We start from the raw sequence: 14,767 nt of genomic DNA on the forward strand, positions 1-14,767 counted from the left end.
GGTGCTACTATTTAGCTGACTTTAGATACTTTAGACCATATATTAAGTGTATACATATGAGCCTGTAGCGCTAGTCGAGAATCGTGTAGCTAGTCGCGCATGTTGGAATAATTGTAAATTAAGCAGTTAATACAAAAAACAGAAAAGCATAGCTTAGCATACACATATCACACATGAAAATGCCCGGAGGCTTAGTTCATCACAAAACACAAATTCATACTTAATTACTTACTATATTATGTACATACTCCATCTGTAATGCTTACAGGCCTCGGCTCACAAGAGCCACCCTAGACTGGGACCCGTTCTACATTATTAAATAAATAAAAGACCTAGCCCTCTAAAAAGACTACTCAAGAGTGAGGGCAATGACCACTACTACTACTACTACTACTACTACTACTGATGTTGCTGTTATTTTATCTCCAGAAACTGCTGTCACAATATGCTAAAGCGAGGGAATCACTTTGACGCGCCGGTGATGTTGCTGCTGCTCGCATCCTTTGTGGAGTCCTCTTCCCTGGTCTCAAAAGAACTAGAGTACAGATCTGCCATCATCTGGTCAATCCACGCCTCTGAGCTAAACTCGGTTGAAAGTGCAGAACCAGAGCTTTCAGGAACCCATAGCCCCTGGAATCTTGGCTCAGCTATAGGGGATGGTGGTGGAGCATCGGGCATAGGTACATCAGAAACTACTTGATCCTCTTCAGGATTGAACCATGGTGGATACTCAGGTATGTCAATGATCAAAGATTTCGGTTTTGGCTCTGCCATATTCAGAGGGTAAGGCGGAAAAGGATACTGGCCTCTGCCGGGGTGAAGCTCGGATAGCAGTGTACCATAAGGCATGTCAGGGTCAAACTCCTGGCTGAGCAGAGGGTGAAAGAAAGGACGGTCGAGAAGATAGTAGGTGCGTGTACGCGGACTACCCCAAAACACCGCGCTCTCCGTCGCGGGGTCCACGTATCTGCCGTACGATGGGTACTCAAAGAAGATCACGCCGGTCCCCATCTCCGGACATGGGAAAAAGGGGGTGAGAACCTAGGGTTCCCAGTAGAGTACTATACGAAAAACCTAAGGAGATCCGCAGCCTAAGTCTAGTCGTTCATAGGGTCACCACAGTAATCAATCATATAAACAGATATAATTACAGTATAACAGTCACATACACAAGTAATCGAACACAAGCAAAGAAATGCAGAAACCAAATATGATGCATGTCTGGTCCTACGCAAGTCATGAGCTTATGCGTCGGTTGGCTACCCGCAGCCCGATGTTACCCGGCCCAAGTCCAGATATGGCTACTCCACTGGGTCGGTCGCGCACCGATGCTCGAAATACAATCGCGGCACTAATAAAGAATGGCTCAAAAATACAAGGTGCTCCCAGTGAGTAGCAGTCCATATGGCGGGTGTCCCCACGTTCATATAATCTCTGGCCAGGCGGGATGGAAGTCTGCTCTGCCAGGAACTTCTTAGCACCTTGGGGTTTACAGTTTCTTCTTCCGCGGCACATCTCAACAGAATTTCTTTCTAAGGGACTTCTCCTCCCTCTTTTTATAAAAACTTGTGCCCGGATCTTTCTTAAAATGTCTCAACCTTGTCACATTTTACCATTTTGCCCCTTTTTATTTAACTTTTCTTTTTACCGTTTTCATTAGGTTTTTAATGATGCTTTCACCCCTAATGTTATTATTTTATCATTGTATCTTCATATTTTTTTCTAATATACTTTTTTTCCTTGATTAATTTAATTATTTATTTTTAATTTGACTTTATGCCTGAAATTACTAATATGCCCCTAAGTACTCTAGTTTCTACTGTTTAACCTTATTTAGCATCAAAATTTTACCGAATTAATCCTATTAGTTGCCTATGATTAAAATTATTCCTAATAATTTTATTAAATGCCAATTTTCACTCTAAGGGACCTAAAACCAAATTTACCATTTATTAATTTTATTTACTTATTCTAATTACTACTTTTTACCGTTTTACTTCTAACTTTTACTAAAGCTTTTATTTAGGTCTGAAACTTTTTTATAATTATAATCTTGACCCAACTAATTTATATAATTACTATTTTACCCTTAATGATACTAAATTCAGAATTTTACTTATTTTTCATTTAAATTATATTTTTGACTCTCTTTTTATCCAAAAATTATCATAACACCCTTTTTACCCTTCCTCTTTTGTTCCATAGGATTAAAATTATTTTTGTGAATACTTTTTAACTCTTTTCTACCATGATTTTCGTGCTCTTAGTGACTGAGATTTCAGAGGTGCAATTTTTATGTTTTTCTTCACTTTTTGTGACGTCTAAAACTTGAAACTTAAACCCTAAGCGCTTCCATGTTTCCGACTGTTTTCACACAAAATCCAGAGGCAATATAACATTATTTTACACATATTTATCAAGCCAAAATAGTGGTAACTCACAAAATTTCAAGAAATTCAAAACAAACATAAATTCACCACAAAGCGGCTCATATAAGCACCGAAAACAAGCACAACCATACTCTAGCTAATCCTAACCGTTACCTCTTATGTAATTCAGTTAATAAACCTTTTTCACACTAGAAAACGTGGATACAAGGGCAGAAACACAGCTGGTGGTGGTGAGTTTCATTTTTGGGCCTAAAGTATCGCAAAACGTCAGAATTTAGCCACTGTGAGCTCGAAACTCCTTAACTCCCTAGGCGTGCTCCATGGATTCTTCAAGAGAAGTTCTCTATACATAGAGGAGAGTAATGATTCATAATAGTTACTGTTTCTTTTAAAAAGAAAAAGAAAAGGAGAAAGAACAAGAGTTTACCTAGCCGAATTCGGTAAAAACGCAAAGATTGGTGAAAACGGACAAGAGTTTGTACTTGTATGGTTTGAGTCCTTGAAGAAAACTTGGAGAATAGTGTATAAATGGTTATATAAGGGGCTAAAAACGCAGGTATGGTGTGCATAATTTTCTCTATTTCTCCTCTCTCATTTATGATTCTTATCTCTCTCTTTATGGTAAAATGTAATTGAATTTTTGCTTTCGTAATTCCTTAAATAAAATCTGAATTCTAACTTAATTAAAGGTGGCAAAAGAGGGCTGAAAAAATTAGAGAAAAATGGGCTGATATCAAGAGAGAAGGGGCGTGATTTCGAGGAAACACAATCAGCGTCATAATGACGTGTTTATATGCAGTTAACCGCGGTTAATTACTCGTGGTTTAAAACACAACAGAGAGGGGTGAGAGGCTGAGATAATCTCGGCCTAGAGGCTGAGAGATGGGGGCCGAGTTACTTGGATAGTAAGCAAGAGGATTCGGGGCCTCTAGGAATCGTCTGCGGAATGCTAGACAGAAATTCGGTTCAGATAACTTTTACCGGGCGTTAAAACGATTAATGGCTAACAATTATTTTTAAAGAGGTGAATCATAAAGGGATAGCTAATATAAATCTAGAGACACATTTACTTGAGTAGAAATTACTTTTACCACTGGTTCTGAGGTTTCCAGTTACGAGAATTTTTTTCGGTGCACGCACAATCGTCACTAAAAGTGTTTTTGCGGCTCAAAAATTTCTGGTGTGGTAATTAGCCAATGGTAAGATAGTATTTAATATCCATTAGTCAAATTTGACTTAGAGGGATTAATTACTCTCATAAAGCCAAGTTTGACCTCGTAACTCTCTTTTTTTATTTTTTGCGAGAAAAATCTTTTTACCGATAACCTGGTTCTTACACAAGTCCACTCTAACCTTCATCCAAGCCATAATTCACAATCAATCAAAGCCTAAAGACCCACTAACAAGCAATCAAGGCCACAAAAATTATCTAGAAATAGTTAGAAAATTTACATTTGATGTAATTTGAATTAAATTTCATTTAAATTTGTAATTTAGAATAGCTATAAATAGGATTTTAGATTCATCTTTTAGACCACCACCTTGGAGGAGAGTCTTCTCACCCTCATTCTCTTCTTCTCTTCCATTTTCTTTCATACACTTTTTTAAATATTTTGTTACGAGTCTCTAACTCTTTTTATTGGAAAAGAGAACTCTATTGCAATTTAATGGATTAATTTATTTTCATTATTTATCTTCAATTCTTTCTTTCTTATTTCTTTAGAAAGATTTTTCGTTCTTCATTTTAAAGATTCAAATGTCTTGAGAGAGAATTTGAATCTCACATGAATTCCATGAGAATTGAAAGAGGATTATGGAATTGGGGCTTGAAGATCTTTCTCCCAATTCTTATGAATTTGAGTTTGGGATTGATATGTGACATGTAATCAACTTATAACTTGATTCATAAAATTGTGCGGCTCTAAATTAGAGACTAATCTCCATCTCTTCTCATAAGCAATTATATCAAGACATTGGCAATTGATTAAGTTAAGAGAAATTGAATTGCCAAGACATTGGAATTCAATTACTTATAATTTGCCAAGAGATTAATGAATGCATGATTGAAGAGGAGATGAAATTTATTAATCTTGACAATGCAATATCGCTTGATCCCAATCCCAATGTTCTTTTCATTCTTAATTCTAGTTATTTACCTTCTTACACTTTACTTTCTTACACTTTATTTTTCTGTACTTTACCGTCAATTTATTTTCTTGTCATTTTATTACTTTTATTTACTTCTTGTTCCTTAATTACTCATTATTCAAATATGGCCGTCTAACTAAAATAATCAATTAACTATTGTGTGTTTAATCTGTTTAATTTTGTGGGATTAACACTCATTCACCGTGAATTTATTAGTTGATACTTGATACGACTAGGGGTGTTCGCGGTGCGGTTTAATTCGATTTTAAGGAAAAAGTCATCCGATCCGAACGCTTAATTTATGTGCGGTGCGGTTTGGATTGGATGAACCTTTTTAGAAATTCGATCCGATTACAAGCGGTTTGAATCGGTTTGGATTTGCGGTTTTTTAAATAAAAAATTAATTACATATAACAAATCTCAACATCAAATTTTAAATAATCAACAATGACATAACAAGTCTTAATAATATCTTAAAAAGCCAACGATAACATAACAATAGAAATAAAATTATAAGTTAGTTAAAATAAATAAATAAATAACATTTTAAATATAAAATATTTATTAAATAATAATAATATATGAATAATAGAAAAATGTATAACAAATTGAACATGTTATAAGTATAATTATAAATATAATAATAAAATAATAATATTATAGCACATTGTGCGGTTTGGATTGGATTGGATCGGTTATGAAAAATAGATTCGAAATCCGATCTAATCCAACAATTTGTAAAAAATAGAATCCAATCAAATCCGAATTAGTACGGTTTTAATTGGTTTTCGGTTTAAATTGAATTAAATAAGCAGTTTAATTTGGATCGATTTGAATTTAAATACCCCTAGATACGACTCGATGCACTTACCGATAATTCTACAGAATATTACCTTTATAAATTTCGTATCAAGGATTGACGAGCCTTGTGCTAAAGGAAGTGAAGGAATTGATCGAAGGTTTGCCGAAGTAATTTAACGAATAGGTTTCGAAGGATGAAGCTGATGAAACAAAGAAGTAGCTTGAAGAAGCTGGTGCCAAAAAGGGTTAGGGATTATGTGTTTGTTTGGGTATTATTATCTGGAATAAAAAATATTTTTTAATAAAAAAATATTTTTTTTTATTTTTTAGCGTATTTGAAAAATTTTTAGTAATAAAAGTAAAAGTAATAAAAAAAATATTTTTTTGAGAAGTTATAATTTATATCTTTTTTTAAAATATTTTTTTTTTCTTAAAAAATAATATTTTTCATATAATAAATAAACAAAAAAGTACTTTTATATTGTTATACCCAAACATAATTGATAAATAAAAATATCTTTTTACATAAGATACCTAAACTTAAAATTACTTTTACTTTTCCATAAGATCTTTTAAAAAAGATAACTCGAAAAAAGATTTTTTTCTTAGAAGCTCACCCAAACAAGCTCTATAATGGCTTGGGTTAGGTTAATAAGGATAATTTGAGATTTTTTATTTTTGGGTAGTTTTTTAGGATTTTGAAAGTTTTGTCTTCCAGAATCAATCTTTCGTAGGTATAACTTCAATTGTATTGTTTTGTGACTATAATTATCAAATACAATTAACTCACTTGGGTTGGTTAAGTGGTCAGTTTATTTGTCTGCTTAAGTATGTGTCGAAAATTTGAATTTTTTGTATATAGCAATATCATTAGTTAGTAACAGACCTTTAAATAGAATTTAAATCTGTGACTGTTCTATCCAAAGATTCTATAGATAACCAAAAAAAATTTAAATACATTTGCATGAGAAAGCATCTAGTCCTTTTCACACACAAACTCAGATGAATGCTTTGATTTTATGAAGCTTGGTCACTAACTCGCTATCAATTTATATATATAAACAACCAAATTTTTTTTTTATATATATAAAAAGTTCACGTTGGTCAACATCAATCTATTATCTATTATATATTAAATATGAATAAAGTAGGATTTATCAACTTGTAAGATTTGTATTTATTGGCCATTATTAACATGTGATATCACGTTATTAAAAAATACTTAGTAACATTTGTTTTGAAGTATTGAGACAGAAATTAGAAGACTAAAATTTAATATCATGTTTATTGGTTCAAAGGCTGTTATTAAAATTTCTGTCTCTGTCATAAAAATTTCAATATTTCAATACCTTCAAAAAATGGAGACACATAGAACTAAAATTTTTAAAAATAAAGATTAAAACTTTAATAACATTTTATACCTAAAATATCTTTATTTTAATTAATTAATTTTAATTTTATATTTTGTACAAATTAAATTAAAATTTTATTCTTATTTTAATTTCTTTCTTATACTTTACACCAAATAAAATATTAAAATTTATTTCAATCTCTATTTCCCCACCAAACTCAAGGCCTAAGGGATATGTTCTAGACTTCTAGACAAGACAATCCTTGTTGGGAATTTGTGGCTTCACATCTTAAAGTGAAAGGAATAAACTCTCTAGCGGACAAAGTACCATCCAAGATTTGTGTCTCTACTCTCCTAGTCATTTTGTTGTCCTTAATAATATTTTTAAGATATTAGTTAGATAAATAAATTTATGACAAATTTATAATATATGGGATTAGTATTTTTTTTATGAAACTAAAAGACTATTCTATTTTAAATACTTTTAGAATAACAAAATTTTATGTATTCGATTTTAAATTTCAAACAAATTTAAGTGTTTACTAATAGATTATTAAGATACAAACCAAAGAAATTTATGAACAAAACCAAGTTAGTTGTTTACTCTTGAGATTAGCGAGTTTTAAAGGTACTTGTACTTGTTCATATCTCATGCACAAAGCACAAACCTTTGATGCATCTCTTATCAAGATTTGCCTTGAGAACAGTGTCTACCATTGCAACCTTGTCATCCAATCTTTCATGCCAAACACCAATGTTGTCTTTGTTTCCCACAACACCCTTTAGTAGTGATCCCCATTCATGGAACATTGCTATTTCAAGATGTCTCAAGAATCATAGAAACAAAGAAGCCATGATCCTTTTCCTCAAAATGAGGAACAATACTATTCTTGTTAGGCCAGATAACTTCACCTATTCCATTGTACTCCCCTGTTGTGATCATCTGGGTCTTGTTTATCAAGTTCATTGTGAAATGATCAAGCTTTGTTCGGTTTCAGACACTTGTTTGTGGACTAATCTTATGCAGATGTATGCAAGTTTTGGTGTTTTTGAAGATGCAAAGAAGGTGTTCGATGAAATGCCTGTTAGAGACTTGGTTGCTAGAAATGCTTTGTTGTCTAGTATCTCTAAGTGTGGGCTGAGTGATGACTGCTTCAATTTGTATAAACAGCTATTTGAGGAAGGAGATTTTGGTGATGAGTATACTTATTCTATTGTTTTGAATGCGCTAGCGTCTCAGTCGCAAGTGGTGGAAGCAATGCAAGTCCATTCGAATGTGATCAAGTTGGGGTTCTGTTCTGATGAGTACATTTGTAATTCTTTGTTGGAGTTGTATTCTAAGCACAGTTTAGTGGACTCTGCAATGGCATTGCTTGAGGAGTTACCACATAAGGATGCGTTTTCATGGACAACTATTGTTACTGGCCTTTCACAAAGTGGAAATATGGATGATGCTATCTTCTTGTTTCATAAAATGCAGTCATCTGGTGTGGAGCCTAACTCATTCACCTTTGGCGGCTTGCTTAGCGCATGTGCCGCCACCAACTTGCTACAGAGAGGAAAACAACTCCATGGTCTTGCCGTGAAACATGGATTTGAAGATAACTTGGTGGTGGGGGCTGCAATTTCGGATATGTACTTTAAATGCGGCGAGATGGACCATGCATTGATGATGTTTAAGATAATGCCCGAGAAAGATATTGTTGTTTGGAATGGAATGATATGTGGGTATGCTCAGAATGGTGAAGCAAGAAAGGCCTTGAATGTTTATGATGAGATGATGCTATTAAGTTCATCATCAGCATCCGAAATTTCGCCAAACGATGTAACTTTCACTGGTGTGCTTAGTGCATGTTGTCACAGTGGTTTGGTGAAAGAGGGTTGTGAATACTTCAGCCAAATGATTCATAAACATAGGATCAAACCCAAAATAGAGCATTATAATTGCATGGTTGACATGCTTGGAAGAGCAGGGTTACTTGAAGAAGCTGAGGCTCTTATGCTACAAATGCCTTATAAGCCTGATGATGTAATGTGGAGTACACTATTGGGAGCATGCAAGATGCATAGGAATTTAACAATGGCAATGAATATATCTCAAAACCTTCATATTAATGGACCATGGAGTTCTTCAAACTATGTGCTGCTTGCAAATTCTTATGCCAATGTTGGTGAATGGAGTGAAACTCAGGAGGTTAGGGAAATGATGAATTTGAGGGGGCTTAAGAAAAGTTCAGGATGTAGTTGGATTGAAATTGGAGGCTACCTATATCCATTTCTTGCTGGGGATGATAAATCACATACTCAAATTGAAAGAGAGCATCATCATGCTTTAAAGAGCATGTGTATTCACATGCATGGAATATATGAAGAAAATAATGTGCTGAATTTTGATGCTAATGATGATTGATGGTTCAAAATAACTTATATTAATACCATTGAGCCTTTATTGTAAATTTATTTCATGTCCTATAGGCTATATTTACATGTTCTATTTTGGATTATATTCACTAGTATATCAATATATTCACTTTATTTATTTATTTATTAAATGTGTGTAAAAGTAATAAAAATGAATTAACTGATATGAGTATGACAAAAGTCTTATTTGGGTTGGGCCTCATGAAGTAATTGTTGGTACTTTTAAAAAGTTTTGAGAATCTGTGCAGCTGTGCTATAATATAATAAAAATTAAAGCAAAAATAGAGAAACACTACATTAATGTGTTTAGTTTTTGGTCCAGGCCTAAACAATATTTTCGACCCAAAAGAGAGGGGAAAAAAGAAAAAAAAAAAAAAGCAACTTTCTTTCAACGTGTTAAGCTATACTTAAGCTTAACCTTAACACTTCATTATCATTAAAGAAACAAAGACAAAACAAACACTATCATTATTGGGTTATTTTCATCTTAGGACAAAACTAAGGAGAGAATGGGATGGTACATATGTGCATTCAATGTCCCCTTTTCTTCTTTTGAAGTGTAAAAAATAATTTTAAAAAAGTTACCTTCAAAATATATATCTTCTATCCTTTTGATGGGTATCATTAAATCAATAAAAAAAAATATTTTTTTAATATATTTTTTTTATTTTTTAGTGTTGTACCGTATCCTAAAAACTAGGAAACATCCGATGTATAACTCGGCCACGTTGTGAAAATCCAAATTCACACTCAACGGAAAAAAAATAGCATATAAACGTAACTCCCCAGAGAATTTCGGATTGCGCCGAGATTCACTCAAACCAACCGTTACGCAACTCACATCTTAAACCTATAAGAGCAATGAGATCAAACATACAGAGATAGACTTCATTCGCTGAAAGCCATAAAGACTTCAGAGCCACAATTCTACTTCAGAATTATATTCTCGACAATACACACTTCTTACTTTATTTATCTTATTTATTTCCTTTACTGACTTGAGTGTCGGAGTCCCTTTTGCAGGTACCACGCTCGGGTCTAGATTCACAAGGGTGACGTCTGCTCAGCCGAAGCTACCTGAAGACGAGGCTGACAGCAAGTCGAAGCATAGCTCGGACGTTGTATCCTTGTAAGAACATTTGGCGTCCACCGTGGGGCCCTGGTTAATTCCACCTCACCCCAAACTCAGTTCCTACTAACGCACATCTTCTTTGTTATCCTCCCTTTTTTCCTTGCAGATAACAAGAGTATGATGGACTATTCGGAAACTCATCAATCCAGTCAAGCCCACGCCGATCTTCTGGCCGCTAATGCCGCTCTCCAAGCGGAAAATCAGAGAATGGCCGAATTGCTGGCGGCAATGCAAAACAAGGAAGATCGGAAAGATAGCAAAAGAACAGACGCTGAACAACACGACGAACATCAATCGGAATCCAACGCAAAGACTGGGGAGACACCCCCAAAAAATGGAAGACGGTGAACCAGCCATGACCCTAGCACCATATAAGGGGATCTGGGATCCTAAAGTCCACGTCACCAAATTTGAGTCTATGATGTTCCTCAACAGTGACTCCGATCCAATCTTATGTCGATCTTTTCCTACGTTTTTAGATGGAGCTGCCCTATTATGGTTTTCTAACTTGCTTGCAGGATCCGTAACCAGTTTTGATGACTTCGCCAAGATGTTCATTAATCATTTTGCAGCATCTAAAATCTATGTGAGGGACCCGGATTATCTCAGCACAATCAAACAAGGGCAACACGAAAGCCTGAAGGATTACATGACGCGCTTCACTATAGCAGCCATAGAAATCCCCGATCTCAACCCGGAATTTCAGCTACATGCCATAAAAAGCGGTCTCCAACCCGGAAAGTTCCAGGAAGCTATAATTGTGGCAAAACCGAAAACACTGGAGGAATTCCGAGACAAGGCCACCAGACAAATTGAAATAGAGGAACTCCGTGAAACACGAAGAAACGAACGACTACCATCACGGAAGAAAGATGACAGGCCGACGAGGTCAAGTAACAGAGATTTTAAAAAGCCTTCTAAACTAACACCGAAATTTGATTCATATACCAGGTTCAACACCAGGAGAGAGGATATCATCAAGGAGATACTTCACAACCGACTTATAAAGCCACCAGTCAAGGCAGGGACATACCAGGATCAGAAATACGTGGACAAGAGCAAACACTGTGCATTCCATCAAAAGTTCGGCCACACCACAGATGAATGCGTCGTGGCCAAAGACCTACTGGAAAGACTAGCGAGGCAAGGGCTACTAGACAAGTACATCGGCTCTAGAAATCGGAAGGACATAGCTGAGGAGCAAACCGAGATATAGCACGGAACGCAAAGACAAAGGAACATACCGAGACCCGGTAGAAACCCCTGCCTCGAAAGGAATCATAAACTACATTTCAGGCGGCTTCGCCGGGGAGGAAGCACAAACACAGCCAGGAAACGAAGCTATCGAGCTATGATGTCAGTGGAAGGGTCCAACCAAAACCCAACAATACCGACCTCAACAGCAAGTATCAGTTTCAATGACGGTGATTTCAAATCGCAGGCACCAAACTTGGACGATCCAGTAGTCATCTCAATACATACAGGAGAGCTAACCATAAAGAAAGTTCTACTTGACCCAGGAAGTAGCGCCGACGTTCTTTTTTATTCTACCTTCAAAAAGATGCAGCTAAGTGACAAGGCATTACAACCATCAGGAGGAGAGCTAGCAGGATTCTCGGGAGAAAGAGTTCCTATATCAGGTTATGTATGGTTAAGGACAACACTAGGAGAACCCCCAAACTCCAAAACACTATACGTCCAGTTCTTGCTAGTCGATTGTGCCAGTCCTTACAATATCATCCTAGGACGCCCTTCTCTTAATTCATTTAGAGCTATTGTTTCTACTATTCATCTATGTGTCAAGTTTCCCTTGCAGGATAACACAGTAGCAATAGTCCATGCCGACCATAAGGAAGCCAGACAATGCTACAACGCGAGTCTGAGGAAAACCACAAAAGAAGCCATCTCGAGGATCCATTCAGTGTACAACTCAGAAAACAACCCTACCTTGGCAGAAATGGACCCTAGGGACAACAACAGTTGCCCCTCTCCAACGGGTGACTTAGAAAAGATACAATTAAATGAAACAAACCACTATACTAATATCGGTTCAACTTTCTCTGCAGGAAGAAAATAGAACTTGGAAGACATTAAAAACCAATGTCGACTTATTCGCCTGGACTCCAGCGGACATGCCAGGAATGGACCCAAACTTCATATGCCATAAACTAGCAGTCAACCCCAACGCCCGACCTATAAGACAAAATAAACGTAATCTGGACACTGAAAGAAGAAATGCAGCAGCAATAGAAACGCAAAAACTGTTGGATGCTGGTTTCATCCGAGAAGTCCGATTTTCCTCATGGTTAGCAAATGTGGTTATAGTCAGAAAAAGGTCAGGGAAATGGAGGATGTGTATAGATTTCACAGATCTAAACAAGGCCTACCCAAAGGACTCGTACCCGCTGCCGAACATTGACAGGCTCGTAGATGACACCTCAGGTTACCAAGTGCTGAGTTTCATGGACGCCTACTCTGGATATAACCAGATACAAATGCACCCGGATGACGAGGTTAAGACAGCATTCGTAACCAACCAAGGTAACTTTTGTTACAAAGTAATGCCTTTCGGTCTACAGAACGCGGGGGCCACTTATCCACGACTAATGAATAAAATATTTAAAAATCAAATCGGACGGAATATCGAAATATATGTTAATGACATGGTCGTCAAATCCAGTTTAGAAAAATAGCACGAAGCCGACCTTCAAGAGATATTCCAACAACTCCGAACATACAACATGAGGCTGAACCCGGAAAAATGCATATTTGGAGTACAGCAGGGCAAATTCCTTGGATTTTTACTAACTAACCAAGGCATAGAAGCCAATCTCGACAAGTGCCAGGAAATCCTGAACATGCAATCACCAAAGACGATCAAGGAAGTACAACGACTCACAGGATGCCTAGCAGCCCTGTCAAGATTCTTACCAGCTGCAGCAACACGATCATATAATTTCTTCAAGACTATGAAAAAATCAGACAAATTTGCGTGGACAGAGGAATGTGAAAAAAGCATTTTCCGAATTCAAGCATATCTTGGGATCACCACCCATACTCAAGAAACCAGAACAAGGTAAGCCACTCTTCTTATTCCTTTTAATTACAGCTAACATTATTAGCTCTGTTCTTGTAACAAAAATGGAAAAAGAACAACATCCGGTGTATTTTGTAAGCAAAGTCTTACAGAATGCCGAGACAAGATATCCAATGATAGAAAAATTGGCATACGGACTAGTGATAACTGCTCGGCGTCTGAGGCATTATTTTCAAACACACCCGATCATAGTTCGGACAGGCTACCCTCTGCGACAAATACTATCAAAGTCGGACCTAGCAAGACGACTGACAAAATGGGCAATTGAACTCTCTGAATTCGATATATCCTACCAATCAAGAGGATCACCTAAAGCCCAAGCCTTAGCCGACTTTATCTCAGAATTCACAGTCAAGGCAGAACACATCAAGACATGGAAACTATATGTGGATGGCGCATCCAACGAAAGCGGATGCGGAGTAGGAATCCTACTTAGATACGACGATGGAGTACACGCCGAATAGTCAATCAAGTTCCTCTTTGAAACAACTAACAATCAGGCCGAATATGAAGCCCTACTAGCAGGCTTGAGGTTGGCCAAAGAAGCAGGAATCTCCAACCTAAGAGTACACTGTGACTCACTCCTCGTAGTACAACAGGTAAACAGTCAATTTTAGAGAACTAGGAAACTTCCGACGTATAACTCGGCCACGTTGTGAAAATCCAAATTCACACTCAACAGAAAAGATTAGCATATAAACATAACTCCCCAGAGAATCTCGGATTGCGCCGAGATTCACTCAAACCAACCGTTACGCAACTCACATCTTAAATCTATAAGAGCAATGAGATCAAACATACAGAGATAGACTTCATCCCCTGAAAGTCATAAAGACTTCAGAGCCATAATTCTACTTCAGAATTATACTCTCGACAATACACACTTCTTACTTTATTTATCTTATTTATTTCCTTTACTGACTTGAGCATCGAAGTCCCTTTTACAGGTACCACGCTCGGATCTAGGTTCCCAAGGGTGACGTCTGCTCAGCCGAAGCTACCTGAAGACGAGGCTGACAGCAGGCCGAAGCATAGTTCGGATGTTGTATCCTTGCAAGAACAAGTGTATTTAATAAAATTTTAATAATAAAAATAAAAATATTTTTTACATAATAAATAAACTACAAGTACTTTTATATTGTTATATCCAAATATAATTGATAAATAAAAAGATATTTTCTTAGAATATCTTTTAAAAAAAGATAACTCTAAACAATTTTAATTAATTTCTAAGCATATTTTTATCTATAATATTTCTGTCTCATCGATTATCTTACGATATATAATCACATAATATTTAACAACATTCTTTTTTTAAATATTTCAGGTAAAATCAGAATATCTAATAAATTTATCACTAGATCACACCAATATAGGTGAACTTAACAATAATATATGTTATTTAATGTAAAAATATTATGTGTATA

The 14,767-nt window shown here is 36.0% G+C and overlaps 2 protein-coding genes across 2 annotated transcripts; both read left to right on the forward strand.

Moving 5' to 3' along the window:
- Window positions 1–7,444: 7,444 nt before the first annotated feature.
- On the forward strand, window positions 7,445–9,100 carry LOC107606477 (pentatricopeptide repeat-containing protein At2g34400). The gene has a single exon (XM_016308539.2). The coding sequence runs from the start codon at window positions 7,445–7,447 to the stop codon at window positions 9,098–9,100; it is 1,656 nt and encodes a 551-aa protein (XP_016164025.2).
- A 1,321-nt stretch (window positions 9,101–10,421) lies between these two features.
- LOC107606476 (uncharacterized) lies at window positions 10,422–11,459 on the forward strand. The gene has a single exon (XM_016308538.1). The coding sequence runs from the start codon at window positions 10,422–10,424 to the stop codon at window positions 11,457–11,459; it is 1,038 nt and encodes a 345-aa protein (XP_016164024.1).
- Window positions 11,460–14,767: the final 3,308 nt, after the last annotated feature.

Source organism: Arachis ipaensis, chromosome B7 (genome assembly GCF_059453495.1).
Source record: "Arachis ipaensis isolate K30076 ecotype BB chromosome B7, ASM5945349v1, whole genome shotgun sequence".
Taxonomy (NCBI): Eukaryota; Viridiplantae; Streptophyta; class Magnoliopsida; order Fabales; family Fabaceae; genus Arachis; species Arachis ipaensis.